This window comes from Protopterus annectens, chromosome 10.part0 (genome assembly GCF_019279795.1).
Source record: "Protopterus annectens isolate FY-2018-M chromosome 10.part0, PAN1.0, whole genome shotgun sequence".
NCBI classification, from domain to species: Eukaryota; Metazoa; Chordata; order Ceratodontiformes; family Protopteridae; genus Protopterus; species Protopterus annectens.
The window spans coordinates 1,712,849,701-1,712,876,439 of NC_056744.1; the positions used below are offsets into that span (position 1 = coordinate 1,712,849,701).

Below are 26,739 nucleotides of genomic sequence, written 5' to 3' on the forward strand. Positions count from 1 at the left end.
GGTATGTTGCTGGTATTTCAGCATGTGGAACTGACAATTTAATGCTCTAATGGCAAGAGTTACAGAAGTATATACTTTTTTACCCCATCTGCCTAAGGCTTGAGAATCCCTGTCTGAAGGGGTGGGATTCTTAGCTGTAGTTGTTTTTATTTCCTAAGGCCCTTGTGAGATGACGTCTGGGTCAGTAGTAGGATTCTTGAAAAGAAATTTGTGTGAGTTAGGGACTCTGTAATACCGGTCTGGTTTCCTGGGAGCAGGAGGTAAAGTATCCGGGGTTAGACTGGATTTCATAAAAGCATCACAACATCCAGGACAGGGGGTATATAGCTAAGGGCCTGTGCTGAGGTAAATCCAGAAATTCCTGGAGTCTCTTTTTGGACTGGGGGTAATCCTGGCATTCCCAATGGAAGTGGTCTCACAAAGTATGTAGGGTTTCACCAAAAGAAAAATCCTCTGGAGGAGAGGCAGAAGGAATGGATTCCTCTGCATCTGAATCCTCATAAGCAGATAAGGGCATGTCTTTATAATCAGAAACCTCAGAGTCGTCGGACTCTTGGTCAGATAAAGGTGCTGGGGACAAGTCTCTTTTTATTTTAGCAGGAGAAGGCTGGCTGCCCCTAATCAGCATGATAAGGTCTTCTGCGATTTTAAGCATCTGAGATTGTGGCAAGGAAGCGGGCGTGTGAGTTTCGGTCGTCTGTTTTCTAGGCGTAGCTCGTACTCTGGGCCTTAGAAACTTGGTAGTTTTAGAAAGAACTGAAGACGCAAAAGAAGTCGTCGGTCTGTGTCGAATATCGGTAGTGCGAAGAACTTCCTGAGAAGCTGGTGCCTGCACAGCAGCTCCGGACCCATCCAAGGTAGAGACATCTGCAGGTTCCGTAGTCAAAGAAGGGTCTCGCGGCATGCTGGACTCCGAATGGGTCTCGGTAGTGGCCTGGGAATCCATGAGTACCGGCGAACTGACAACTAGCTTAACGGAAGCGTCGTTGGCAGTTTTGGACCTGTGTGGTCTGTCTCTGTCTTTATCCTTACATTTTTTTCAGAAGATCGGTAGTTGGATGGCTTACTGAAGCCATTTCGGACAATAAGGGCCCAGGCCCGATGATGAATAGTTTGGGTGTTGAACAAAGCATAAAACCAGCAATGAGGGACATCGTGGTCTGGGCCTAAACAGGTGACTCAGTAAGAATGGAAATCCCGGTGTGGTATTTGCTTTCCACAGGCGAAACAATTGTTAACATTTTCTAACATCAGTTAGAGCAAGAAAAAAGGATCCCCAATGGGGTACTTAGCTTTTAGAAGACTTCAACTTCAATTTCGGAAACGAAAAACTCAGGTAGCAGCCAACCGGTACTTGTGCGAACTGCTTCTGCTTTGGGCTCCTTGGCAAGAAAGACTGATGTAATGGTGTTGGCTGCCTGTTTTTATACCACTGATGACCTGACATCAGTCCTGGAGCGATAACCACTGACACAGAAATACTAAGCCTCTGGTATTCAGGCCAACTGAGGGCTACCCCTGGCAGAATAAACCAAGTGCGATGACTGCAACAGCAAAACACGAAGAACATCAAGGCTGAACTATAACTTTCAAAACTGAAATAAACAAACTGGACAGACAAATTAAACAGAGTGTGGGACAAGATCATGAAACATCTGAAGAGAACAGTTAGGAAAACATTAATCATAATAGAAAAACAAATATTTTATAGATATAGATACAACAGGGTAGGAGTGAAACCATACAAATGGATAAACTGGGCAGATTCTAAAATTTATTCTCAAACACAACAGATTTCAGATGTATTTACAAAATCTTATGAAAAGGGATTGGCTCCACAAAGGGGGGAGATGATCTGTGTTAACATCCAAGTAACTTAAGATACTGAAATTAAATTAGATTATACTGAAAAAGTACAGTATAAACTGGACCCAAATAAAGCAAAGAGAGACCTTGCAGTACCATTATATCTGTTAAGTACGGGGAAGACTCAAGATTAGAGACAAGCACTTGTTAAAACCATCTTTAATGGAAATGGAAGAAGGCAAACTAGTACCATAGAGGGCACTGCATGTCACTACAATCTACATCACATCAAATATCAATTCCTCCAACACTGAAGATAAACTATCATGGACCAAAAACAATATCGCCCAAGGAATTGTTTTCTGTGATTTTAACAATAAATGGACTAGTCATAATAAAGGCTCTAACAAAGTAACTGTATTACTTTACTCTATTGATTAATTCCCCCATGAGATTCAATAAAAAGACTAAAAGGAATAGTCCTTCTTTGGATTATAAACGGTACCCTAAGAATCTCAGCTACAGGCTCAATTCCAGACTCCCTAAGTGATCATGATTCCACACATGCCATGCAACAGTGCTATAAAAACATCTCAGACAACCTAGTCAGACATTTCACACATTTCAGTTTAAACTTCCTTTACCTCTATATTAAGCCAAATCAAAGTATCTTCCTTAAAAAACATTACCTCTGGATCAAGCAGTTAAAGATTTCAACTTTTGTTATCAGTCCTCCATAGTCAAACTCTGGTGAGCAAAAATATATCAGATCTAATACAACCCCTTGGCTTACTAGAAACACCAAAAAGGTAGTGCATGAAAGAGATCATGTTTGGAAACAATAGTATAAAGTAAAAATTGAGACTTGCAGAACAAAAAATAAAGTATGTTACTTCTTCCTATTGCCAGTCTCTAGAACCTATCACAGTGGACTTTTACAGGAATCCCTCTGGCTGTTAACAGCAAGGCCATTCTCCAACTGGAAGCCATCTTGCACAAGATTATCAAGCTGCACTACCGCCTGCCAACAAATATAAAGCCGACTATCAAATTTATCTTCTACTACCTTGAAACAACAGCAATGATGCTCTCTAAATAAACAGATGCCCTTAGACCTAGCTATAGATGAAAGAACAATTTACAAAACTGTCCTTGTCTTAAGGAATAAAATTCCATTTGTCATTAAAAATTAACAAACATTGAAGTATTTTAAAACAAGTGTTTCTTGACTGAGAAAATTAATGTAGATGCTTCAGGAACAAAGGTTTAAGAAATACAGCTGGATCATTTTATTACAAATAATAGCAAGTTATTATCATCATTAAATCACTTCACAGAATTTCTTGAAATCTAATGTAAAAACTGTAAATACTTATGCAAAATATTTGTAAGCATAACAAACTGTTAATATTTTAGTAACACTCTAATAACGTTTGATCACTTCAGCAAATTATTATTTTTTGTGCAACTTACTGTATTGGTTTGCATTACTTGCTACTGTAAATGACTATATTATGTTTCATCTCTGACCACTACTGGAAATCATTTGGTACCACTAGTTACTACCGTGCATCTTTGTATTTATTTATTTATTGCTTTTTGTTTACTGGGATGGTCTGACTGGGCACCCAGGCCCATTTTCAGTGGAGGCCTGGTGAGAAAAGCTCCATTAGAGTTACAAAAAATTACAAACAATTTACAGAGAAAAAAGAATCAGATTCTTAGCATTAGACATGGGATCTTAGAATCATCCATTGTGAAATCCAGTAAAGACAGAGAGAGGTTATTACAATTTGATTTCTGTAGGAATGTTATACAATAATAAATAGGTTGCATTTACACATGCAGCAATATACAAACTTCATTTACAAAGGAGTGATTAAAAGTAGTACACAGTTAAAAATACAGATAGGATTTATTTACATTTACAGGATAAGGTAGGACAGCTGGGGTGTTAGGGGTTGGTGATAGTCCAAAGATGAGCGAAAGAGACAGAGAGTGAGTGAGAATCTGTCAGGGTGTGAACAAGAACAAAGCCAGGAGGAGTTTATGTTCTGTTTTAGGTTGTGCTTAAAGCTAGATGCACAGTTGTCCTGTTTTAGTGGGACAGGTAGGGGGTTCTATTGTCTGATGACAGGATGAGTATGGTGGGTCTCCAGCCATATTACGGGATTAAAAAGTTATTAGTAGGCTCTGGTTACCCAAGCGAAGACAATGTGGTGGGAGTCGTGCTTTGGAATCTTTTGTAGAGAGGGCCATGTGTGTAATTTGTATATTACTTTGTGGGCAATTTGAAGCTGAGCGAATGTAAGGTGATTAGGTAGTTCCAGCCAGTTGAGCTTCTTTAATGTTAAGCAGCAGTGTGTACGGTAGGATGCTTTAGCTGCAGACTTAACTATTTTGTTAAAGCATAACTCTAATTTATTTAGTAGGGTAACTTGAATGTTGGGTAATATGGACGATGCATACAGAAGGGAAAGGAGAAGGCAGGATGATGCTAAGGATTTTCTTGATGAGTCTGTAAGGCAGGGTTTCTTTCACTAGAGAAAGCCCAGTTTTTGATGAGTTTTTTTTGATGGCCTGGGTGATATGCAGGTCAAATTTTAGGTTACTGTCTAGTACGCCTCCTAGTAGTTTGGGATTTGCTACAGTTTCTATGGTGGTGGTGTTTCTTGAGGTTGTTGAAAGAGATCTGGTTGTGAAAAACATTAATTTTATTTACTTGGCATTTAAGATTAACTGATGACCCTTTACCCATGATTCTATGGAAGTTATTTGTTGAAGTAGTGGAAGGACTGGGGATCAGTAGATGATAGTGGCATCGTTGGCATATTGTACTAAAGTGGCAGGTTTGCTGGCTTTGTGCAGATTGTTTGTGAAAATACTGAAAAGTACTGGCCTAGAATTGACCGTTATGGTACACGGACAGAAACACGGAGGAGGGGTGATCGGTCTTGATTCCACCTTATGGCCTGTTGTCTGTTGGAGATACAGTTACAGAATAAAGAGCGATCAGAATGGGACAGTGATATGGAAGACAGTTCATTGATTAGGAGTTGGTGGGATACTTTACTGAATGCTTTTAACACATCTAGGAACAGGCAGAATATTAGGTTACAACTGTTTCTGTTGGTATTTATGTTTTTTGAGAAACTAAAAAGACCTGCTGTTGTTATGCTGTGGTGTGGTTGAAAGAAGTGTTGTGTGGGGGAGAGTAATTTGTTGTTTATGAGATTGGCTAACAGTTGGGAGTGTCTGCATCTTTCTAAGATTTTGGACAGAAGGGAGAGAATTGAAATGGCGAGGAAGTTGGAGAGGTCTGTGGCTGATCCACCTTTGTGAAGTGGTTTAATTTGTGATTTTTTCCAGATAGTGGGTACATAGTTTTCTGCTATAGATCTATTTATAAGTATTGAGATGGGGTATGCCAGCTAACTTAAGGTACAAATCGGGGAGTTTGCCTGCAGCTAATGATTCTAAAGGTAATTTTTGATAACTGAGGTAGGTATTTGGTAGAAAGAAGTAAGAGGGGTATTGTGAGTATTGTTGGGGGAGACAAAAAGATGGGAGGGTGGATTAGATTCTACTAGAGTGAAGGCAGACTGAATGAAGTGTATGTTGAACTGGATGGCTACATTGTCTATGTTGTTGTTTGTGGTAGGAGATGGGGTGGTGGTTTGAGTGGGGTATACTAAGGCTTTGATGGTTGCCCAGAATTGTTTGGGATTGTGGAGATATTAGACTTGAAGCGAGTGAAAGAATACAATTTTGTCTAGTTTTACATGTTGTTTACATCACTTTCTAAGTTGATTAAAAAATTTCCACTTTTGTTTGTTCTGTCTTTATACCACAGCTTTTAGGTTTTGTCTTTATCTAGCATGAGCTATTTGGTTTCTTTGTTGAGCCATGGAGCAGGGTTACTTTTGGTTCTTTTTGGGTTAAAGATAGTTTTATTGAAATGGGTAACAGCATCTTCTAGCAGTAGGTGTCTACAGTATTTCATTTGTATTTGGGAGTGGCAGTTTATAAAGGTGTTTTTGTTAATGTCTATGCACTTGTTTAATACTGTATTTTGGGGGGTGATTAGTTTGTCTTGTAGTAAATGTAGGGAGATGGTCACTGATGTTGTCTACGAAATAGCCAAAGGTGTTTATGTTTGAAGGTGAGGTGGTAAGGACCCAGTCTGATACTAATATATAGATCTGGTTGTTCTGTCTGATGTAGCTATAAATTAATAGGGCCAGAGTTCCTAACAGGTAAAGGCTGAGTGCAGTTCTGTAGTTTATGGGTGGGTATTTGTTGACCAGCAGTACAGAGTTGGAGAAAATAGAACAATGGGTAAGGGGGAATGTGGTAGGATGTGGCAGTCCTGTGTATGCTTAGTATAATTGTGAAAGTAACCTGGAGTTGTGGCATAAATTAGGGGAAGACAGAGTTATCTGGGGGGATATTATATGCTATTTTTGCTGAAGTAGATTCGGAGAAGTGGGTTAAGTGGGCCTGTGACAGAAGCTTGCAAGTTGAGGAGTTAGGCCATCTGGATGCCTCAGTAAATTTGTTTGGATGTTTTGTTGTAGGGGGGTTGAGGATTGAATGGTACAAGCTTAGATGACATGGTGGTGGGAACAGGGGGTAGGGTGGGGGAGTACAGCAAGCCTGATCAAGCATAGTGAGGGTGAACGAAGTAGGCTGAGAAGGAGGTACCAGCTGTTGTGGGTGAAAAATTATCTGTAAGCCTGAAGGTTATATGCGAATGGGAAATACAACTGTACTGAAGTACTGATGTGAAAGAAGAGGCTTAAGTTTATTATGATGATGCAAACTACAAAGGTGTGTACGATAGGAAAAAGGAGAAAAGGACTTTTTCTTTACTTTTAAAGCTAACCATGTTTAATGTTGAAAGTAGAAGTTGGTTGTTTATTAGTTGGTGAAAATGTTAGGGCACAGAAAAGGGAAAAACAAACAAAATATAACTGCCTATACAGGCAAAGAGGGAGATGTGCTTTGTACTTATGTATTTGTCTTATTGTCTCCCACAGAAATCATTTCATGACTAAAAGAGGTCAGTAGACCAGCCTTACTACACAGTTAAAACAAAAACACACAAAAAAGTTCACTTACTGTTAGAAAACCAGTAGTTTTTTGATTTATAAGTTCTGACATATCCTTGGACTCTGCTTCCAGAGTGGCCATAACAGAAGTTTTAAGACCTAGAGTCCTTTCTTCCTTTTCTTCCAGAGTCTCTATGACTTTTTTAAGACCTAGAGTACTTTCTTCCTTTTCTTCCAGAGTCTCTATGACTTTTTTAAGACCTAGAGTACTTTCTTCCTTTTCTTCCAGAGTCTCTATGATTTTTTTAAGACCTAGAGTACTTTCTTCCTTTTCTTCCAGAGTCTCTATGACTTTTTTAAGACCTAGAGTACTTTCTTCCTTTTCTTCCAGAGTCTCTATGACTTTTTTCCTGAGCTCCAAGCTTGCATCAGACACTGGCACATGGGTGGCCATAATATCATTTCTTACGCTTTCAAGGTTTTTTTCCATCTGTCTCTGAATTTCTGCTTCTTCATCCTTAAGCAGTTGGATTAGTTTTTGCTCCTTCTCATGAAGAAACTGGTGCAGTTTTACAAACTCTTGTGTAATGTACTGTTCCAAACTACACACATCTTCCTGAAAAACAAGAAATACAGAAGAATAAAAAGTTGAATTGTACATTACAGTACCAAATGTGCTCATGCATTTTTATTGCAAAAAAGAAGAACAAGTAAAGCTAAGTGCGCCATCATAGAAGCAGGGTACCTGAGCTGAGAAAGGGTCGGTCTACCAGTACGGCTGGTAGAAAGAAAACCATCATGGATGCTCCCTCTGTGGAAGTACTGAAACAGGATACCCAGAATAAAGATAATCCCTAATATACACCAAGAGTCATTGTAATATTCTGGCTGCACACCTGGGTATCTTAAGCTGGGAAGGAAGAAATAAACTGAGAAAAATGAAAGGAAGCAGGCTCCTGGCGGTTTGATGGATTTGGTCAGATGCCAGTCCAACCTCTGCTATAAAGTCTGGTTGGCTTCACATGTTCAAAATATCTCCCTGGACATATTTGATAAGTAAGACAGCACATACTTAGGTGGAAGACGATTCCAATTTCAAGAGGCAATGTGGGATCAGTTCCAACAGGAAGATGAGTAACTAATAGGGAAAATTTTAGAAAATCATGGTAGCTGAGTTAGGATCATCTTCATTTCGTTGACAGTTCATTTCACTGACACTCAACTCAGCAGGCCCAATTCACTGACACTTCATTTCACTGACACTTCATTTCACTGACACTCATTTTGTCGACAATTATATATGGCCTATTCCCCACTGTAGAGCGACCCTGGAGTTAGACTAGACAGTAAGGGGGGTGGGGGGTGAAGCCCCCCACATACTGGGGTTCTATAATTTTTTTTTGAAACAGTTATTCATTGCACTTGTAAGAATACATCTGTATACTGTAAAACGTTTATGATATGTGGGGGGCTTTGCCCCCCACATCCCCCTTACTATCTATTCTAACTCCACGGTTGCTCTACAGTGGGGAATAGGCCATATATCATTGTCGACAAAATGAGTGTCAGTGAAATTAAGTTTCAGTGAACTGGGCCTGCTGACTTGGTTGTCAGTGAAATGAACTGTCGACGAAATGAAAGTGACCCCTGAGTTATGACGTGTGTCAGAAGAACACAGGAAAGCCACAAAACCTAGATTCTGCTATAGTACAGAATATTTTTTCCATATGTACCCCACCCCAAATTTCAATCAAATCATTGTAACATGAGTATTGTTTTGTAACTTTTGCTAATTAAACAAAATGTTACTTACATGCATCATAAAATACTTAAAACCTATTGTGAAGGAATAACCCCCCCTGCAATCCCAATATGGACTTAATCCTCCAGACTGCTCTTATTTAAATATACTAACTCAACAGTCGCAATGGGAAACAAAGTGCTAACTTGAAAGTACATAACAGTGTTGTATAAATGGAGATACACTGCATCTAAGGAAAGTATGAGACAGTATAACAAAACAGGATTTCTAAACAAAATTTGCATGCAAAAACATAACCTGACCACATATATGAGAACTTTTCAAAAAGGGGGGGTTGCCCAACACAAGGTTTACTTCTACAATGAGAAAATCAAGAACAATCAGCATATGCCAGCAAAATTAAACAGCTGTGCTGTGTTTTAATAATTGAATCCTTCAAGAATTTGTAATATAGCTGTAATTACATATTGTGTAAATGTAAATCTGGGAATAACAACTTCTTACACTTTCAAGTTTTTTTTCCGTCTGTCTCAAAATTTCTGCTTCTTCATCCTTAAGCTGTTGGATTAGTTTTTGCTCCTTATCATGAAGAAACTGGTGCAGTTTTGCAAACTCGTGTGTAATGTACTGTTCCAAACTACACACTTCTTCCTGAGAAACAAGAAATACAGAAAAAAAGGTTGAATTGTACATTGCAATACCAGTTGTGTTCATGCATTTTTTTTGCAAAGCAGAATGAGTAAAGATAAGTCCACCATGATAGAAGCAGGGTATCGCAGAGCAGCACTGATGGCCTGTGCTGAGAAAGGGTCGGCCCACCAGTATGACCAATATACAGAACAACCACCATGGATGATCCTTCTCTGGAGGTATTGAAAGGGGATACCCAGAACAAGGATGACCCTTAATATACCGCAAGAGTCACTGCAATGTTCTGGCTGCACACTTGGGTATCTGAAGCTGGGAAGGAAGAAACAAAATGAGAAAAGAAAAGCAAGCAGGCTCCTGGCGGTTTGACGGATTTGGCCATATGCCAGTCCAACCCCTGCTATATAGTCTGATAGGCTTCAGATGATTAACATCTCCATGGACATATTTGATAAGTAAGAGGGCTTACCCTTAGAAGGAAGATGTTTCCAGCTTCTAGAAGCAATGTGGGATCAGTCACAGTAGGAAGGCCGGTAACTGACTAAGAGGAAAAAGAGTTTGGAATCATCATGGTAGCCGAGTTATGATGTGGATCAGAGCAACACAGGAAAGCCACAAAGCCTAGGTTCTGCTGTAGTACAAAATACTTTTTCAAAATGTCTTCCTCCCCCAAATTCAATCAAATCATTGTAACATAAGTTATGTTTTGTTAACTTTTGCTAATGAAACAAAATGTTACTTAAATGTATCATAAAACACCTACAACCTATTCTGCAGGAAGAGAACCCCCCCCCCTGCAACCCCCATATGGAGGGCTTAATTCTCCAGATTAACCTTATTTAAATATACCAACCCCACAATCATGCAACAGGAAACAAGGTGCTAACCTTGAAAGTGCACAACAGTGTTATATAAATGGAGATACCACTGTAAGGAAAGTATGAGACCTTATATTAAAACAGGATTTCTAAATAAAATTCAAATGCAAAAATATAACCTGACCACATGTAGGATAACGTTTCACAAAGGGAAAAAGTTAGGTTACCCAACATAAGGCTTTTACTTCTACAATGACAAAATCAGTATATACAAGCAGAATGAAACAGCTGTGCTGTATTTTAATCACTAAATCCTGCAAGAATTTGTAATATAGCTGTAATTACATACTGTGGAAATCTGGGATTGACATAACATAGAATGACCTATGTGGGGTGTGTAATGTTGGGGAAAACATCTGGAATAAAAAACTGTTCAGGCTGATCTCTGTAATTAAAGAACATATATTACTTACAGACTGTCAAATACGGATCTATGGTGTTGGAGAGTAGATGTGTCACTTAGAGCTGTACATGTGATGAAATGGGATGGGTAGTACATCTCCGATAAAGAATGATCTGTGAGAGCCAGTGTGGACAGATACAGAATGAGTAACCATATGAAGTATCAGGACCTGCATAAGTGAATCCTGCAATGCCGAGACTCCATGGCTGAAAAATAAGGACTTGTATATACCAAATCTAAGACAGCCTTTCTTAGTATATTCCCTTTTCTCTAAGGTGTTGTGATCTTGGAGTCGGTATAAATAATTTCAGGGGGGCTTGACACATAGCAACACCAGTGTCTCACCCACCAAGCCCGTAAGGCGTAACATTCAAAGACTAAGTTTTTTTGTCATTGGAGACTCAATAGTGAGACACAAGGATGTCCCACTCACCAGGCTGGACACATAGAAAGTCACAGACTGCTGCCTGTCCAGTGCCAGAAGTTGCTAAATCATGCATTAACTCAGGTCTCTCAGCAACAAGTACTGTTATGACTCCGTCATAGTTCATGTTGCTGTGAATGACCTGAGACATATCTAACCGGACTATATGAAGAGAAGAGAGACATTGTTGAGCTCTCTGAGCATGTGTCTCAAGCAGGTATGTCCCTAGCTTTGAGCAGCATACTACCCTCACCTAGAATGATGACACAGTATAAGCAAAAAAATTATTCATTTCAATAATTGGCTTAGTTTTTGGTGTCATTCAAAGGGGATCCAGTTCTTGTCTGCCTGGAAAGCCATGGTTGACATACCTGGCTGCTTTGCTAGAGAAGGTTTGCACTTGGCATGCCCAAGCTTTCAGCTGCTAGAAAAGGCTCTTGTCTCCCCCATAGAGCCTTTTTTAGGCAAGGTCTCGTAAACAACATTACTGACAGGACATTAACCAAGCACAACAAAAAAAGGGTCATGCTGCTAAATGCTAGGAGCTTAAACCAAAAAGCGCACTCCCTGGAAGCACTTCTCTCACTAGAAGATGTAGATGTCTGTGCAGTCACAGAAGCCTGGTTTAAGGCCTCAGAGAGTACACCAGCCCTGCAAGGCTATAATGCCTTCCATACCTTTAGAACGGAAAATGAACATATGAAAACCAAAGGAGTTGGTGTTTCAATGTATATTAGAGATAAATTCACTTCATGTCTAGTTAGACCAGACAACTCCATGGAGTTACTCCAGGTCCAGGTTATGATGGGTAAGACCACCATTCAAGTCCTAGCCACTTATAGATTCCCCCTCCATGGGTCATGACACCCACAAAGCCTACTTAACCAAACTGAAGACAATCCAGATTTTACCAAACACACTGGTTATGGGGGATTTCAATTATCCCACAATCAACTGGGAAACCTACTCTAGCCCAAACTGGCTAGAACGAAAATTAATTGACTTTGTGAATTCAAATGTCCTGGAGCAAACTGTGCATACCCCAACAAGAGGAAGAAACATTCTAGATCTTGTCCTCACCAACATGTCAAACAGGTATACTGTTGTAACTGTTGGACCTTCACTAGTTAAAACTGACCACAAGTCAGTCATCTTTGAATGACACTAACATCAGAACTCACAAAGGGTGAAATCAGACTAAAAAACTTCACCAAGGCAAACTGTACCCTCCTAGGTGAAGGTATAATTGCATTCCAAGCCCCAGCCCAAGATGAAAGTGGTAACTATGCCAAAGCTTACACTAAAGCCCTGTGCACTCACTTGCATAAGTGTATAAACTTGGCTGTACCAGACAGAATCAAAGCCAGACCCCCAAGTAAATCAAGTTGCCATGGTGGATTTCCAGCATCAATAAACTCTACAATAAACACAAAAAAATGCTGTCCAAGAAAACAAAGACAAAGACAAGGACTCATCAGTGGAAAAGCACCCTCCTCAGTTTTAACAGGCAAAATAAGACAACTTGTCAAATTCTCCAAGAGCTCCTTTGAGAGAAACCTAGCAAGTATTGCCAAGGATAACTATAAGGCCTTTTGCATCTCTGTACATAACCTAAAGGGTAGGACCCAAGCATGTGCAGAACTGGTGGCCAGTGGTATCACACACTCTGACCCCACAGAGATAACGAACCTGCTACCAGATAGGTTCCCTCCTAACATACAACAAACCATCCCCCAAACTTCCCCCCACCTTACATATTTGAAGAGCAGGTCCACAAAGCCCTGTCCAAAACAAAGAACACAGCCTCTATGGGACCAGATGACATTACAGGTTGTCTTATAAATAGGCTAAAACATGAACTAGCATCACCACTAAGTACCGTTTTCAATCATAGCCTAACCACAGGCTTTGTTTCTGTGGAATGGAGAACAGCTACAGTTATTAATGTGGCCTAGCAATAGACCTATAAACCTGACCAGTCTCATCTGTAAGGTCATGGAATGTATCATTATGGACCTTATAAATAAAGACATAGGTGATCTCCAAACCCTAGATCCTACCCATTTCGGCTTTGTGAAGGACATATACTGCCTGTTAAAGTGGATTTCTTTGAATGTGTGACCAAGGCAACTGATGAGGACAAATACATGCACATAGCATACCTTGACTTGGCAAAGGCTTTCAACACAATCCCACATCCAGGCACTACCGTTAAACTTGGCAAATTGAATGTAAACCCCTTCATTGTAAGATGAGTTGCCAACTGGCTCACAAACCGGACACACACTATAAAAGTGGGTGACTCCACATCGACCAGCACACCTGTTACCAGTGGGGTGCCACAGGGGTCATGCTGGGCCCCCTACTGTTCGATATTTACTTCTCAGAAGTTCAGGTCAAAACTAAAGGGTTGTGGCTGATAAAGTTTGTAGACAACTGCAAATTAGGTGCAATCACTGAATCCCCAAATTATGTCAGTATACTCCAGGATGGTCTCACACAGACCAGCGGCTGGTGTATTAGTCACAGTCTCAAACTGAATACAAAGAAGTGCATCACCATTTCCTTTGGCACAAAAAATAAATGTCCCTTTACACTATCAAATCAATAACAATACCCTAAATACCCATGAAGTGGTAAGGGACCTGGGATCACAGGTTGACCGTGACCTTAACTTTGACCACCATGTGTCTATCATTGTAAGGAAAGCTTTCCATGTAGTTCACTTAATTAGTAAAGACATCACCTTGAGAGCAAAATACGTTATAACCTCCCTCTACTCATTATCTGGTCCATAACTGAGTATAATGCCTCATTCGGTATGTACTGTACTAAGAACCTACAGCAATTAGAGAGACTTTAGAGGGAAGATCAGGGGCCTCCAGCAAGTGCCTTACACAGAACGATTAAAATCCCTGTCACCATACTCCATATTGTATGGACTTCTTAGGGGAGACTTATGCCTGACCTACAGAGCCACCCATGACCCAAACCTAATGAACTTACTGGATATCCGTAAATCAAATGGGTCTAGGGCTACCCATTCCAGGGACTTGAATATGACCTGCAACTTAAACAGGACATGTTGGAGGGACAGATTTATCTCCCAATGACTGCCATGGCTTTGGAACAGGCTGCCAATTCATGTGAAACAGAGCACCTCTATGACACTGTTCAAGAGGAACCTGGATGAGTAGATGGGGCACCAAAAATTCTTACCACAGATAGAAAACACAGCCCTCCTGGACATGGGCAGTCATCACTAAATGCAATCTTGGGTATTGACTAGTACCTCTAGTTATAACATTGGGTTGAAACGACTAGGCTTAAAATGACCTCTGGGTCAATAACCTAGTAATCTCCTTATGATCCTATGATTAGTTTAAAGGAAGAGAAGAGCTATTTCCTGCAATTTCTTTGTTTCCCCAGCATGTTAGCCTTTGGTGTTCCGAAGACTAACATTTCAATAAGGTGATCAATGAGAAATTGCACAAACTTCCAGTTGTGTAGTCTATGAAGCTAAACCCTGAGATCACTACAGTAGTCAGACCATCAAGAAGAATTCTGATAGCAATGCAAAACAAAGTAAAGCTCAGTTGGATAGATGGTGCAGCAAAGTGTGATTTGATCAGTCACAGAACCAACTGAATGGGTGCCTTCCATGGCAGCCGCACATAAGAAAGACTCAGACGAAATCAGAATATGTATTGATCCTAGAGATTTGAGCAAAGCATTGAAAAGACCATATCATCCAATGTGTACTGAATGCCACTGTATTTTCTGTTTTGGATGCAAAGAGTTCATTTTGGCAAGTGATGCTTGATCCTCATTTCTAACACTTTTGGTACTCTGTTGGACAGATACAGATTCCCAAGGATGCCATTTGGAATAAATTCTGCAAGTGAAGTCTTTCAACGTGCAATGGAACAAATTTTTTTCAGGTTATCCTTGTGTCACAATAGTAGACAATCTATTATTTGGGGCAATGGCGAAGCAGAGCATGACAGAAACGTCAAGCAAGTTCTAGAAAAAGCACATGAAGTAAGCTTAAAGCTCAGTCCTCTAAAGTGCAAATTCTGACTTCCAGAAGTTACATACATAGGTCATTTGTTTACAAGTACAAGTTTAAGACTCGACGCAACCAAACAAACAGCTATTTTAGAAATGTCAGAAAATTGCCCCCCCCCCCCCCCCCACGTTAAGATACTATGATGTGAATAAACCAGTTGTTCTTTCCTGTGTTGCTTCAAAATTTGGTTTAGGTGCAGTCATTATTCAAGAGGGCAGACCAGTAGCCTATGCATCAAGGACACTAACTCAAACTGAGATGCATTATGCTGAAATTGAGAAAGAGCTTTTGGTGATAGTTTTCACATGTTCCAAGTTTCATCATTATATTTTTGGTCGAGCTATCCAGATCAAAACTGATCATCAACCTTTAGTTATCATTCTAAAGAAGTCTATGCATTCCGAGTTTCATGATTATATTTATGGTTGAGCTATCCAAATCGAAACTGATCATCAACAGTCTATGCATTCCAAGTTTCATGATTATATTTATGGTTGAGCTATCCAGATCGAAACTGATCATCATCCTTTAGTTATCATTCTAAAGAAGTCTATGCATTCCTCTCCAGGGAGATTACAAAGAATGATGCTCAAACTGCAAAAGCACAATTTCTACATGGTCTACACAAAAGGTAAATTGTTATATCTGGCTGATACCTTATCCAGATTGCCTAGGAGTACAACAAAACAGCTTGATGCTGAAACTTTTGACGTTGATGTAATGTCAGTGCTAATTTTTCCACCACTAGAAACCTATGAACAGACAGAAGTGAGATCAATGTGAAAGAGAGATACACCGATAGTTCTAACAGTAGTAGGAGCAACAGGTCTTTAAGAATTTAGAATTGTGCTTGGATATGCTACCAAATCATGTAACTTCATATGAATTACAGAAGGAGTCAGTTCTGGGCACACTGTAGGTGCTGCATAGAGCACCTTTTGCCAACATCTAATAATGAAACAGCACTAATTTTATGAACTTTAAACATGCCCTGAATTAGGCAAGGGGTCCATTCCCATCATGTATTACAAACCCAAAAGACTTGGAGAAATTGAATAGGGAGTTACAGAGATTTTTGATATATCCCTACCACCCCCACACAGGGCAGAAACACAGTGCAGTGCCTGCCACTTTAAAGCCAGTGAGAGAGCATGGCTCTGCAAATCTGTGGCATCACACTACTGTGCCTATCCAGTCCTCGCTGGCCTTGTCCAACTCCTCCCTGAAGGATGGTGGGGCCATTGTTGGCCTCTAATTCCCATCCTTCCTTAGTTCCTTTAGTGCTCTGGCTTCTAATAAAACCTGTGCTTCCCAAGGTATAATCCCTCTATGCCACATCATCAGCATCTGAAGCGTTTACATTCGATCATAGTGAACACAAGCTATCTAAAGTAAACAAAGGCCATTTACCTTCGATCATAGTGAACACAAGCTATCTAAAGTAAACAAAGGCCATTTACCTTCGATCATAGTGAACACAAGCTATCTAAAGTAAACAAAGGCCATTTACCTTCAATCATAGTGAACACAAGCTATCTAAAGTAAACAAAGGCCACGGTGTCTGTGGAAGCAGTTGCAGTGCTGATGTGTTGTACCAGCATCTGAAGTGTTTACATTCGATCATAGTGAACACAAGATATCTAATGTAAACAAAGGCCACGGTGTCTGTGGAAGCAGTTGCAGTGCTGATGTGTTGTACCAGCATCTGAAGTGTTTACATTCGATCATAGTGAACACAAGCTAATGTAAACAAAGGCCACGGTGTCTGTGGAAGCAGGTGCAGTGCTGATGTGTTGTACCAGCATCTGAAGTGTTTACATTCAATCATAGTGAACACAAGCTATCTAAAGTAAGCAAGGCCGTGGTGTCTGTGGAAGCAGTTGTAGTGCTGATGTGCTGTACCGCATCTGAAGTGTTTACATTCGATCACAGTGAACACAAGCTATCTAAAGTAAACAATGGCCGGGGTGTCTGTGGAAGCAGTTGTAGTGCTGATGTGTTGCACCAGCATCTGAAGTGTTTACGTTCGATCATAGTGAACACAAGCTATCTAAAGTAAACAAAGACCACGGTGTCTGTGGAAGTAGTTGTAGTGCTGATGTGTTGCACAAGCATCTGAAGTGTTTACATTTGATCATAGTGAACACAAGCTATCTAAAGTAAACAAGGCCGTGGTGTCTGTGGAAGCAGTTGTAGTGCTGATGTGTTGTACCAGCATCTGAAGAGTTTACATTCAATCATAGTAAACACAAGCTATCTAAAGTAAACAAAGACCACGGTGTCTGTGGAAGCAGTTGTAGTGCTGATGTGTTGCACCAGCATCTGAAATGTTTACATTCAATCATAGTGAACACAAGCTACCTAAAGTAAACAAAGGCCACGGTGTCTGTGTGAAGCAGTTGTAGTGCTGATGTGTTGTACCAGCATCTGAAGTGTTTACATTCGATCACAGTGAACACAAGCTATCTAAAGTAAACAAAGGCCGTGGTGTCTGTGGAAGCAGTTGTAGTGCTGATGTGTTGTAACAGCATCTGAAGTGTTTACATTCGATCATAGTGAACACAAGCTATCTAAACAAAGGCCACGGTGTCTGTGGAAGCAGTTGTAGTGCTGATGTGTTGTACCAGCATCTGAAGTGTTTACATTCGATCATAGTGAACACAAGCTATCTAAAGTAAACAAAAACCACGGTGTCTGTGGAAACAGTTGTAGTGCTGATGTGTTGCACCAGCATCTGAAGTGTTTACATTCGATCACAGTGAACACAAGCTATCTAAAGTAAACAAAGGCCACGGTGTCTGTGGAAGCAGTTGTAGTGCTGATGTGTTGTAACAGCATCTGAAGTGTTTACATTCGATCACAGTGACCACAAGATATCTAAAGTGAACAAATGCCACGGTGTCTGTGGAAGCAGTTGTAGTGCTGATGTGTTAAAATTCAAACAGATGTCACACTCTCTAAGGGTCTACTAGCGAACAACAAGATAGCAGTAAGAAAAAAACACTGTAGAACCCACCACGCTGGAGAAATCAATCAAGGTACAAAGCATAAATCCACGAGGCAGTTTATTGAACGATAAAACGGGATAAGCGCTTTCGCGTACTATTAACGTACGCTTCTTCAGATCAAAGTTAAAATGAAGGCTTTCCTTTTTATACTAGTGCAAAACCATCTATTATTTAATTAACCATGTAATTATAAAGTTAATTGTCAAACCTGGCCATTATCTTAAAGGCACATCTCTGCTTTCTTACAACATAATGTGTCTTCCATACAAAACTAAAAATAAATTATAAAATATAAGCTGTTGTTGACAGCCTATGTATAAAACATCAAGCATGACATATAAATCAACAATATTACAATACTGCAAGTACTGCTAAAACTCTGAGGCAATTAATATACAGATAACTTCCAGCTGAAAAACAAGATTAGATGACTATTGCAGAAAATATAAACTGCATAACTGATGTGAAGTATACTAACCTAACTCTTTAGTACACCTGTATTAGATCAAATCAAAACCTCTATTATACTAGCAGAATATTATCATATGTATAAATAAATATATAGACATATATAGATAAATAGATAAATATTTAGATATATAAAAATGTATAAAAATATCTAAGACTTTCTGGTGGTCTAAAATATGTGCATATACATATAATAACACTGATATATACAAATATTTATATTATTTATTTATTTATACTGAAACCAGCATATATATATATATATATATATATATATATATATATATATATATATATATATGCAGACACACTAGCAAAGATGAAATATGTAAGGAACCTTAATTCCAAGTGAATGAAAATGTAAAAATGTAAAAAGTTGTATAATTCCAACTGAATGAATGAATAAACAAAACAAAGAAGTGTGTATAAATGTATATTTAGGAATATTATCTAATGTATAGAGATACTAAACATCAACACTTGGAATTAAGGTTCCTTACATATTTCATCTTTGCTAGTATGTCTGCATATATATATGCTAGTTTCAGTATAAATAAATAAATAATATAAATATTTGTATATATCAGTGTTATTATATGTATATGCACATATTTTAGACCACCAGAAAGTCTTAGATATTTTTATATATCTAAATATTTATCTATTTATCTATATATGTCTATATATTTATTTATACATATGATAATATTCTGCTAGTATAATAGAGGTTATGATTTGATCTAATACAGGTGTACTAAAGAGTTAGGTTAGTATACTTCACATCAGTTATGCAGTTTATATTTTCTGCAATAGTCATCTAATCTTGTTTTTCAGCTGGAAGTTATCTGTATATTAATTGCCTCAGTATTTTAGCAGTACTTGCAGTATTGTAATATTGTTGATTTATATGTCATGCTTGATGTTTTATACATAGGCTGTCAACAACAGCTTATATTTTATAATTTATTTTTAGTTTTGTATGGAAGACACATTATGTTGTAAGAAAGCAGAGATGTGCCTTTAAGATAATGGCCAGGTTTGACAATTAACTTTATAATTACATGGTTAATTGAATAATAGATGGTTTTGCACTAGTATAAAAAGGAAAGCCTTCATTTTAACTTTGATCTGAAGAAGCGTACGTTAATAGTACGCGAAAGCGCTTATCCTGTTTTATCGTTCAATAAACTGCCTCGTGGATTTATGCTTTGTACCTTGATTAATTTCTCCAGCGTGGTGGGTTCTACAGTGTTTTTTTCTTACTGCTTAGTGCTGATGTGTTGTAACAGCTGCTACAACCACTCCTGTTGTGACAAGAATGAGGACCTTTCCCCTGCTCTATGTACTGCAGGGACATGTATGTTAGAGCAGTGCCTGAAGCGGACATTATTGTACTACTGTTGTAATCGGCAGCAGTTTTTGCATTATATGATGAAACATGGAGAAAAGATGGTTATTTTGCCCCATAGAGATCTGTACAAACTGTTGAAATAGCTAGGGGAGTCACAGGTTGTGCTTTCTTTCTACCAAACAGGTGCTAGCACACTTTGTAAATGTGATGTAATATAATTTGTGTAAACAGTGTTACCACACAGTATCCCTCTCTGAAGAGTGTTAGCACTCTTACCTGTACCGTGTACCTCATTTGTATACGTCTTCGGCATCAGCTGCCTGCTTGGTGCACAGTCATGTATTATTTCTGCAGCCCTGATTTTCTAGTTATCTCTGAAATGGAACTGGGTCTTTTTCCCTGCACTCCTGTGTATGTGGCCTTACATGGTACGTCTCTGAATTTCACCCACAGATAACAGACTTCTCAGTACATAAAAGCACACTACATGCTGTGTAGTAGGATCTTTTCAAGAAAGCATTTTAGTGCAGGATTGTGGAGTTAACAAGTCTTCATTTTACAGCTGGCCACAGTGTTTTCTCAAACTCTAAGCATTCACCTCAGTCTTCAGAAGATTTGCCAATTTTGGCTATAACCAAGTACGTACTAAAGTTACCACAGCCTGTCTAAAAGTGGTAAAAAATTCATAAACTATGTCATCTAGTAGATACAAAGTCTCAAAATGTTTTCATACTGTTTCCCACATTAGCAAGCATCCTCCAGTTGTAGTGCTATTCTATGTTTAGCTTACATTTCACAATTATCAGTTATTGGAGCTGTACATCAGAGCTCTTTCTTTTCAATAATTCTAGTGTCGATCTTGCTTAACTTACATCTGTTAATTATTACTACTTATACAAATGTGCCGCTAAGCCTTATTGACCAAACTGGACAGAATTTTACTACCTGGAATACAACCCATGTGATATATGCTACTGCAGAAATGATACCCCTCACGAAGACGGTGCAGCTTCATAAGGGTAACCATCCTTCACTCTTCAGAGGTGGAACTCAAGCTGCATTTTTCTGAGTCTCCCACACTGGTGAACAAGTTATTTGTTTTGCACTAACTTAAGATTTACAATATAAACTTTGGAAAATTCACCTGGAAACCACAGTAAAACAGAAAATGATCACTGTCTCTACAGTAACATGTATTAATTTTTGTCTGATATAAGCACTTCACTCTTTTTTGCCATCATGAACTGAAGATTGTACTGGTCAATGTGAAGGGACAATCAAGTCCCCACGCAACAGATCATTTCCCCAAAAGTTGTTAATGCACTCTACACTGTATGTCCTTGGTGCAAAATATCTTAAAGCAAGGATGTATAGGAGTGAAGCCCCCTCCATGGGAGTATGGAAAATAGACCCCCCCCCCTTCAGAGCTAAAGTCTTTAATTTTAGCCATTTGGTTCCAACCTTCATGGAAGCAGTCACTTAAGCATTCCATATCGCAGTGTGGATTATACAGCAGGTCTGGAGTAAGTAACATCAGGGTGTAAGGCAGCATAAATTAGATTCTGGCCTTCACAGCATACAGAATGACTGTGAGAAATTTTCATATGGTTTACAAGTTGAGTATACCCATAGCTTATTAATGACTACACAGATAACCTCCTTGTTGAAGTACTGCTTATACAAGTGTACATTACACAGACTCAGGCTTCAGCAGCATATCTGACACAAAGACAGTGACAATTACTTTTAGGTAATGCAAGTATTTTACATTTTTAAAATAAATTCATAGATTAGTACTAGGCTAACTGTCCTCGGGGACCATTTTAAGCCTAGCCAATTACCCCATGTGAGAATCAAACCCTGCACCTTGTGTTTTTAAGGTAAGCACCTTAACCATTACACCAACCTCCCACCCCACAATTTTATAATTTTAAATGAATTGTGTGCTTGAAATGTTAACACTATTTACATGACTTAACAATTATCTTTTCCAAATCACATTCACAAAGACTGAAAAGATGGAAGGAAAACAACATTAGTGCCTCCAAATTGCTTTCTGATATAAAATATGACTCCACTTGGGTATTGAAATGTTTCACTTTTCCTAAACATAACACATACAAGGTAATGCTATATAACAATATAACACCAGATTTCGTGCAGTGCTCACCGTTAACTAATAACATACTTACACCATAAAATGATATATGAAGCAGACTGAACGACATGCCTGGTGCCTCATTTACTCTTGTCACAGACTACTTCCATTCAAGACATCTGCAACACATCACTGTCAGTTTACTTACCTGTACGTCTCCAAGTTCCTTTTCTTTACAGACTACTTCCATTCAAGACATCTGCAACACATCACTGTCAGTTTACTTACCTGTACGGGTTCCTTTTCTTTACAGACTACTGCCATTCAAGACATCTGCAACACATCACTGTCCGTTTACTTACCTGTAGGTCTCCAAGTTCCTTTTCTTTCTTGTTTGCTAAGTTTCTGAGATCATTAGGTTTGGATTCAAGAACCGATAAGGAGACTTTGATTTTGTCCTATAAATATAAAAATGAAAAGAAAAAAGAAAAACATAAACAAAAAGAATATAGACTGCAAAAATATCATAACAATTTTCCATAGTTGTGGAATGTAAATAAGGAGTCAGCAAATTTACTTAATGTCTTTGCAAAGAGAAACATATTGACATGCACAGAGACTGTACAGTGCAGCTGAAGACCCAACCATGAACAGACAGTTAAATCATTGTGCGTTATTTGAATAATATTACACAGAACAGGATTGGCACATTTTATACTCCCAAGTTTAAATGACAGTGTATGAATAATGTCAGAAAATGGAAGCCTGCACTGTCATGCAAAGAAATGAAAAGGGGGGGAAACCATGAGGAATATAAACAATGAGTCTCCTTGTAGCCAAAGATTAACAATTTTTGCTACCTTATGGATGGCTTACAGATCCTAAGATTTTACCTCCTATTTCCATCCATGAATCCCCAATACATATCAATGATGCATATCTGAATTCCAACACAATATTCTACTCTATGCTTATCTAATACAACTTTGCCAGTCATCAATATGTCCTTTTGTAAAACCGATTTCCTCATATTACATATGAGCAGTTACCTCTCCAAATTCAAACGGCACCTCCACGATCTTTCACATAGTTTGTAATAAAATAAATGAAACAAATATGAATAAAGGCAAAAAAATGACACACACAGCCCACAGAAAACCAATAACTGCATGATCCATTTTGTTATTGGGTCATGGAGGGTAAAAAAGCTTTATATACCAGAAGAGAGGAATAAAGAACAGGGCTAGTAAGTCTCATGGAGGGATTTGTCAGACTGGGGCAAGGATGTTAAAAAAGGGTTTATAAACCAGAAACGAGGAATGGAAGGAAAGAGCTAGTGCAGCTCAGTGAGGACAAGCAGGCGATAAAAGAATACAGACAAAACCAGAAATACTGAATTAAAACTTCCTTTTGATGCGTGGAGAAAAGTGCACCTAGTTACATGGGACAGTAGTGGATGGGAACCCAAATAAACCCCAAAAACACATACAGGGAAGTGTCTGCCAAAAGGCAGGATACATATGGGAACCACATGGACCATCTTCCTGGCCAGTGTGCAGGTCGATCTGATGACGGGGATCTACAACAGATTACTAGCTATTGTGGAATTAGCTGAAGACCGATTCACAGCAAATAAAATCTGGGATCCACAAGTCTGCTAGGCTAACTGTGGTTGCAGGCAAAGTCATACAGAGAATCCCAAGGGAAAGGCTGGTCATTTTCCTGTAGGGCAACATTGTCCAGGACAACAACCAACATTAACCCAAGGCTGAAGGAATGGTCAGTACAACTTGATTTGGTTTTTATAACTAGGTTACAGGAAAACTTGACAGCAGAGAATTAGGAGATGATGTCTCCCTGAGTTAATTGAGGCTTCTGACTTAGTCTTCCAGAGACAGCAGCAAGGGTGCTATGAAGACCTACACAGGTCAGGATGAAACAGACTGAGGGACTGAACTGCCGCATGACTGAAAAGGTGAACACAGACTGTTGTGGTTAGAAGGGTGCTATGAGGACCTACACAGGTCAGGATGAAACAGACTCAGGGACTGAACTGCAGCATGACTGAAAAGGTGAACACAGAGTGTTGTGGTTAGAAGGGTGCTATGAGGACCTACACAGGTCAGGATGAAACAGACTGAGGGACTGAACTGCAGCATGACTGAAAAGCTGAACACAGAGTGTTGTGGTTAGAATGGTGCAGTCGTGAATAAGGCGCATGACTCATGGAGTACTGCATGGGTCAGTACTGGATCCAGTACTGTACAATGAGTTTGTTTAACACATAGAGAAGGGATTACATAAAGCTTTCAAGTATCCCTAGTTTTCTACAACATCTCTAATTTTGACTCATAAAATGTCTGCTTTTCTAGAAAATCTCTAAGGATTTACAATATTTACTTATTTTAAATTAGTTTACTTGGAAAGTCCAACTGGGCGCAGGTCTTTTTTCAGTGGAGGCCCGAGGAGAAAAATCTCCAGTTATCAACAAAGAAATAATACAAAAGATAAAAAAATACATGGAAGAAATAACAGCAGTTCTCACAAAAACAATTACATGCTGTTGTCAAGTACAGTTCTTGGAAAGTATACATTTATATTTACAGTGCAGTTATAACATTTCAGTGATGGAGAGAAAACATTATTCATTACAAATGAAGACTGACATAGCTGCCAAAAAAAAAGAAAAAAAATCAGAAGGAATGTCTAGTTACAGAGGCAGGATAAATGTCAATAATGTGATACAAAACTCTAATGTAATTCTTTTTACTAAAAAAATGCATGTTGATGCAAAACCTTGTATTCTATAAACTTTCAACGTGAATCAGAGTAGTTGTAAAACCTTTTATTCTATAAACTTTCAAACTGAATCAGAGTAGATGTAAAACCTTTTATTCTATAAACTTTCAAAGTGAATCAGAATAAATGCAAAACCTTTTAATCTATAAACTTTCAAAGTGAATCAGAGTAGATGTAAAACCTTTTAATCTATAAACATTCAAAGTGAATCAGAGTAGATGTAAAACCTTTTATTCTATAAACTATCAAAGTGAATCAGAGTAGATGTAAAACCTTTTAATCTATAAACTTTCAAAGTGAATCAGAGTAGATGTAAAACCTTGTATTCTATAAACTTTCAAAGTGAATCCGAGTATATGCAAAACCTTTTATTCTATAAACTTTCAAAGTGAATCAGAGTAGATGTAAAACCTTTTATTCTATAAACTTTCAAAGTGAATCAGAGTAGATGTAAAACCTTTTATTCTATAAACTTTCAAAGTGAATCAGAGTAGATGTAAAACCTTTTATTCTATAAACTTACAAAGTGAATCAGAGTAGATGCAAAACCTTTTATTCTATAAACTTTCAAAGTGATTCAGAGTAGATGCAAAACCCTTTATTCTATAAACTTTCAAAGTGAATCAGAGTAGATGTAAAACATTTTATTCTATAAACTTTCAAACTGAATCAGAGTAGATGTAAAACCTTTTATTCTATAAACTTTCAAAGTGAATCAGAGTAAATGCAAAACCTTGTATTCTATAAACTTTCAAAGTGAATCAGAGTAGATGTAAAACCTTTTAATCTATAAACTTTCAAAGTGAAACAGAGTAGATGTAAAACCTTTTAATCTATAAACTTTCAAAGTGAATCAGAGTAGATGTAAAACCTTTTAATCTATAAACATTCAAAGTGAATCAGAGTATTACAAGTGAATCAGAGTAGATGTAAAACCTTTTAATCTATAAACTTTCAAAGTGTATCCGAGTAGATGTAAAACCTTGTATTCTATAAACTTTCAAAGTGAATCCGAGTAGATGCAAAACCTTTTATTCTATAAACTTTCAAAGTGATTCAGAGTAGATGCAAAACCTTTTATTCTATAAACTTTCAAAGTGAATCAGAGTAGATGTAAAACCTTTTATTCTATATACTTTCAAAGTGAATCAGAGTAGATGTAAAACCTTTTATTCTATAAACTTTCAAAGTGAATCAGAGTAGATGTAAAACCTTTATTCTATATATTTTCAAAGTGATTCAGAGTAGATGCAAAACCCTTTATTCTATAAACTTTCAAAGTGAATCAGAGTAGATGTAAAACATTTTATTCTATAAAATTACAAAGTGATTCAGAGTAGATGCAAAACCTTTTATTCTATAAACTTTCAAAGTGAATCAGAGTAGATGTAAAAACCTTTTATTCTATAAACTTTCAAACTGAATCAGAGTAGATGTAAAACCTTTTAATCTATAAACATTCAAAGTGAATCAGAGTAGATGTAAAACCTTTTATTCTATAAACTTTCAAAGTGAATCAGAGTAGATGTAAAACCTTTTAATCTATAAACTTTCAAAGTGTATCCGAGTAGATGTAAAACCTTGTATTCTATAAACTTTCAAAGTGAATCCGAGTAGATGCAAAACCTTTTATTCTATAAACTTTCAAAGTGATTCAGAGTAGATGCAAAACCTTTTATTCTATAAACTTTCAAAGTGAATCAGAGTAGATGTAAAACCTTTTATTCTATATACTTTCAAAGTGAATCAGAGTAGATGTAAAACCTTTTATTCTATAAACTTTCAAAGTGAATCAGAGTAGATGTAAAACCTTTATTCTATATATTTTCAAAGTGATTCAGAGTAGATGTAAAACCTTTTAATCTATAAACTTTCAACGTGAATCGGAGTAGATGTAAAACCTTGTGTTCTATAAACTTACAAAGTGAATCAGAGTAGATGTAAAACCTTGTATTCTACAAACTTTCAAAGTGG

General features: G+C 38.1%; 1 protein-coding gene across 1 annotated transcript in view; it reads right to left on the reverse strand.

Moving 5' to 3' along the window:
* The window catches only part of LOC122814458 (E3 ubiquitin-protein ligase TRIM39-like), a 64,123-nt gene that overhangs the window by 32,102 nt on the left and 5,282 nt on the right, over positions 1 to 26,739 (reverse strand). Inside the window, exons 2-4 of the mRNA XM_044087038.1 lie at positions 22,329 to 22,424; positions 9,124 to 9,270; positions 6,928 to 7,473 (exon numbers count right to left, since the gene is read on the reverse strand). Of these exons, the coding sequence (XP_043942973.1) occupies positions 6,928 to 7,473; positions 9,124 to 9,270; positions 22,329 to 22,424 (789 nt within the window). The remainder of the gene's footprint in view (positions 1 to 6,927; positions 7,474 to 9,123; positions 9,271 to 22,328; positions 22,425 to 26,739) is intronic.